Source organism: Myotis brandtii, unplaced genomic scaffold (genome assembly GCF_000412655.1).
Source record: "Myotis brandtii unplaced genomic scaffold, ASM41265v1 scaffold619, whole genome shotgun sequence".
Lineage (NCBI taxonomy): Eukaryota > Metazoa > Chordata > Mammalia > Chiroptera > Vespertilionidae > Myotis > Myotis brandtii.
The window spans coordinates 140,269-144,362 of NW_005370361.1; the positions used below are offsets into that span (position 1 = coordinate 140,269).

The 4,094-nt window shown below is 45.0% G+C and overlaps 1 protein-coding gene across 1 annotated transcript; it reads right to left on the reverse strand.

Moving 5' to 3' along the window:
• Positions 1–433: 433 nt before the first annotated feature.
• TSEN34 (TSEN34 tRNA splicing endonuclease subunit) lies at positions 434–4,088 on the reverse strand (the record flags this gene model as incomplete). Its single annotated transcript, XM_005879959.2, has 2 exons — positions 434–930; positions 3,875–4,088. Coding segments are annotated over 2 exons (402 nt in total), but the record flags the coding sequence as incomplete, so codon positions are not given.
• Between the last annotated feature and the right edge of the window lie 6 nt (positions 4,089–4,094).

Sequence of the window (4,094 nt, forward strand, 5' to 3'; positions counted from 1 at the left end):
TGTGGGGTGACTGGTGGGTGGGGCGCCCACTGGCCAGCGCCCCCCCCCCCCCATTGCCACTGCTGCCAGTTGCCTCCCTCTGGGGTGGGGAGGTAGTCACTCAATTCAGGAGCTTCCCCTGGTGGTCAGTGCACATCATAACGACTAGTCGTTCTGCCGTTTGGTCAATTTGCATATTGGGGTTTTATTATATAGGATGCATGTGAAATGTTTCATTAAAATATTTTCAAAAGGAAGTTTAACACAGTGGAAATAGCTCAGACTTTGTTCAGAGTCAGAAAGACCAGGTTTTAAAACCCAGCCCTGTTACTTACTAGCTGTGTGCCTTTGGGCAAGTCATTTCCCCTCCTCCAGACTTTTGCTCATGTAAAAGCAGATGCAAATGGCCACACTTCCCAGGACTGTCCTAAGGATCCAAATCACAAACTCCACATTTATTCAACAAGTTTATTGAGATCTCTTGGGACCTGAGCCCTGTAGAAAACAGAGATGAATCAAACCGAGTCTTCACTCTCAAGAAGCTCACAGTTTGGAAATAAGTAACTACAAAAACAACACAGCCAGTAAGTGCTTTGAAACATGGAGGGACACAAGGAGGATGTAGTGTTTATAAATCTGGAATCAAAAACTAGCCGTAGGCAGAGGTAGGAAGGTGTTCTAGTCTCCCACACAGAGATGAACTTGGGACCATGTAGAAAGGCTCTCGCCCCAGACACAGCCACGCCCTGTAAGTCTCTGGAGTTCACTGCAGGCTGGCCCACTGCAGGGAGGTGTAGACCACCTTACCATCAGGCTGCGGAGAACAGAGGAGCAGCGTCTTTCTGACGCTGGTTCCCAGGCGGCCGGCAGACACCAGGTCCTGGAGTGGGATGGGGTCCCCAGGAGCCCAGCACTGGGCGATGTAGTGGGCATGGAAGCGGAGCGGGTCACCTGGGTGAGGAAGAGAGGCATGCAGCGGTTTCCAGTGGGAGACACCGGACTGCCTGCCGACAGGAGGCAGGGAATCCTTTTAGCAAACACTTTTTTTTTTTATCCTCACCTGAGGCTATTTTTTCCATTGCTTTTCAGAAGGAGTGGAGGGGGGGGGGGGCCTCCAACACACACCCCAACCTGGGGATTGAACCCAAAACCCAGTACTTGTCCTCGAGACCCTTTGGTGTGCAGCTGATGCTCTAACCACTGAGAAACACCAGCTAGGGCCACTGTGAGTATTTTTATTATCTTTTTTTTAAAAAAATATCTTATTGATTTTTTTACAGAGAGGAAGGGAGAGGGATAGAGAGTTAGAAACATCAATGAGAGAGAAACATCAATCAGCTGCCTCCTGCACACTCCCTACTGGGATGTGCCCACAACCAAGGTACATGCCTTGACCGGAATCGAACCTGGGACCCTTCAGTCCACAGGCTGACGCTCTAGCCACTGAGCCAAACCGGTTAGGGCCACTGTGAGTATTTTTAAAATAGATACCCTTAGCCCTGGCTGGTGTGGCTCAGTTGGCTGGAGCATAATCCCATATATCAAAAGGTGGAGGGTTTGATTCCAGTCAGGGCACATATGGGGGGCAGCAGATCAATGTTTCTCTCTCATTGATGTGTTTGTTTGTTTTTGTTTTTCTTTTGTTAATGCTCACCAGGAGATATTTTTCCATTGATTTTTTTAGGGAGAGTGGAAGAGAGAGGGAGACAGTGAGAAACATCGGTGTCAATTGGTTGCCTCCTGCATGGGAGGAGCCTGCAACCAAGGTACGTGCCCTTGACCGGAATCCTTCAGTCTGCAGGCCTACGCTCTATCCACTGAGCCAAACCGGCTTGGGCTGTTTGTTTCTTCTCTCTCACTCTCTCTCTCTCTTTCCCTTCCTCTCTCTAAAATAAATTTTAAAGATTAAAAAATAACACCCTGGCTGGTGTGTTCAATGGTTAGAGCACTGGCCTGTGCACCACTAAAGAGTCTCAGGTTCAATTACCTGGCAAGGGCACATACCTGGTTGCAGGTTTGATCCCCAACCCTGGTCAGGGTGCATGCGGGAGGCAACCAATCAATGTCTCTCTCACAGTGATTTCTTTGTTTCTCTCTTTCTCTGTCTCTGTCTCACCCCTCACTCCTTCCCACTCTCTCTAAAATAAAAAAATCAGCCCTAGCTGGTTTGACTCGGTGGATAGAGTGTCAGCCCACAGACTGAAGAATCCTGGATTCAATTCCAGTCGAGGGCACATACCTTGGTTGCAGGCTCAATCCCTGGCCCCAGTGATACTCTCTCCCCCACCCTTCCACTCCCTCTAAAAATCAATGGAAAAATATCCTCGGGTGAGGATTAACAAAAAAATAATAAATGATTAAAAAATTATTAAAAAGCCACAAATATCCTTAGACTCAGGTATTCATCTTCTCGAAAAGTATAGAAGTACAGCTGAGGGAGGAGAGGGTCCTAATATATGTGATGGCAGAAGATTTGACTTGGGTGGTGGGCACACGGTGAAATATAGATCTTGTAACATAGAAACCATACCTGAGACCTATGTGATCATGTCAACCAATGTCACCCCAGTAAGTTTAATTAAAATGAAAAATAAAAAGTACAGCGGCACTAAAATCTACCTACGTACATCACCTAGTGCTAAGACTCTCCCCTCAGCTGCGGAAGACTTAGTGGACAGTCTCCAATCAATAGCTGAGCTCTGACTACTTTATCAGAAAGTTATATATCTTTTCATGTTCTTAGGGGGAACAAAAAGGGTGATATTTTGCAGACTTATTTCTTTAACTTTTTATTTATTTTTTAATATTTTCATTTATTGATTGATTTGAGAGAGAGAGATTAAGATTTGTTGTCCTTCTTATTTATGCATTGATTGATTGATTGATTGATTGATTCTTGTATGTACCCTGACCCCAAAAACCTTGGAGTATTGGGACAGTGCTCTAACCAACTGAACTACACAGCCAGGGCCTAATTTTTTTAAATTTTTAGTTAAATAATAGAGGTACCCTTACTACAAACTCAAAAATTAAGTGATTCATCAAGTCCCTTTACCTATACCTGATGCAAATTCCCTTCCAGAGGTAACCACTGTAGTTGGGCTGGAGTACATCCTTTCATGCCTTTTCTACTTTCTTGAAAGGATTCTTAGTCTATTTGGTGCTCCATTTTATTCTAAGTTATTTTCATAGTCTTTCACTAGAGCCACAATCTTTACAGCTACTTAAATAATGTGTATATAACTGTATAACAATATAAAACGTGAATTACTTTTTACTAAACATGTTTTCTATAAGCTATTCCTTTTTTCTCTCTTTGGTCATTTTTATTGATTTTTTTTTTTTTTTTTTTTTACAGAGAGAGGCATCGACCTGTCATTCCACACATCCATGTATTCATTGGTTGACTCATGTTATGTGCCCTGATCCCGGATCAAACCCACAACCATAGCTCATTGGGAGGATGCTCCAACCAGCTGAGCCTCCAGGCCAGCGCACTCCCTTTAGTCATTTTTACAATAAATATACATGGACCTATATCAGTCTGACAACTAATGGTGCTTCTCTGACAGCTACCAGTGATGTTTAACCACTAGCTTATTAATCATCATCCTGATTATTATCTAACTTTTGAATACTGTAAAAAAATCCTGCAATTAATATTTCTTATATGTTTGATATACCTATCTAAGTATTTTTAAGTGAAACTTCTAGATGAAAGTATTAATAAAATTTACTATCCTGTCCTCCAAATAAGCTTGGGGGTCCCAATTGTCTCCTGTCCTTCCATGTGTTTCAGACGCTGAGAAAATGAGACCAAAAAAAAGAAAAATGCAGAATTGTGGTGGGCCTGTGAAGAAAGGGCCAGCAACCAGAGGCCCCGGGCCAAACTCACCAGGATAGACCAGGAAGTCGCCCCCGAACTTGCCAGCCGCGCTGAGGAAGAAGCCTCGCTCCCACAGGTCTCTGTAGATGCTGTAGCGCAGCTCATGGGCCGGGCGGCCGGCGTGGGGCCAGTCCTTGGACTGCACCCTCCAGTCCAGGGGCCTGGCCTTGATGGGTCGAGGCCTAGCCGTGGCCAGCTGGACGAGCAGGGCAGACCTGGGCAAGGGGGC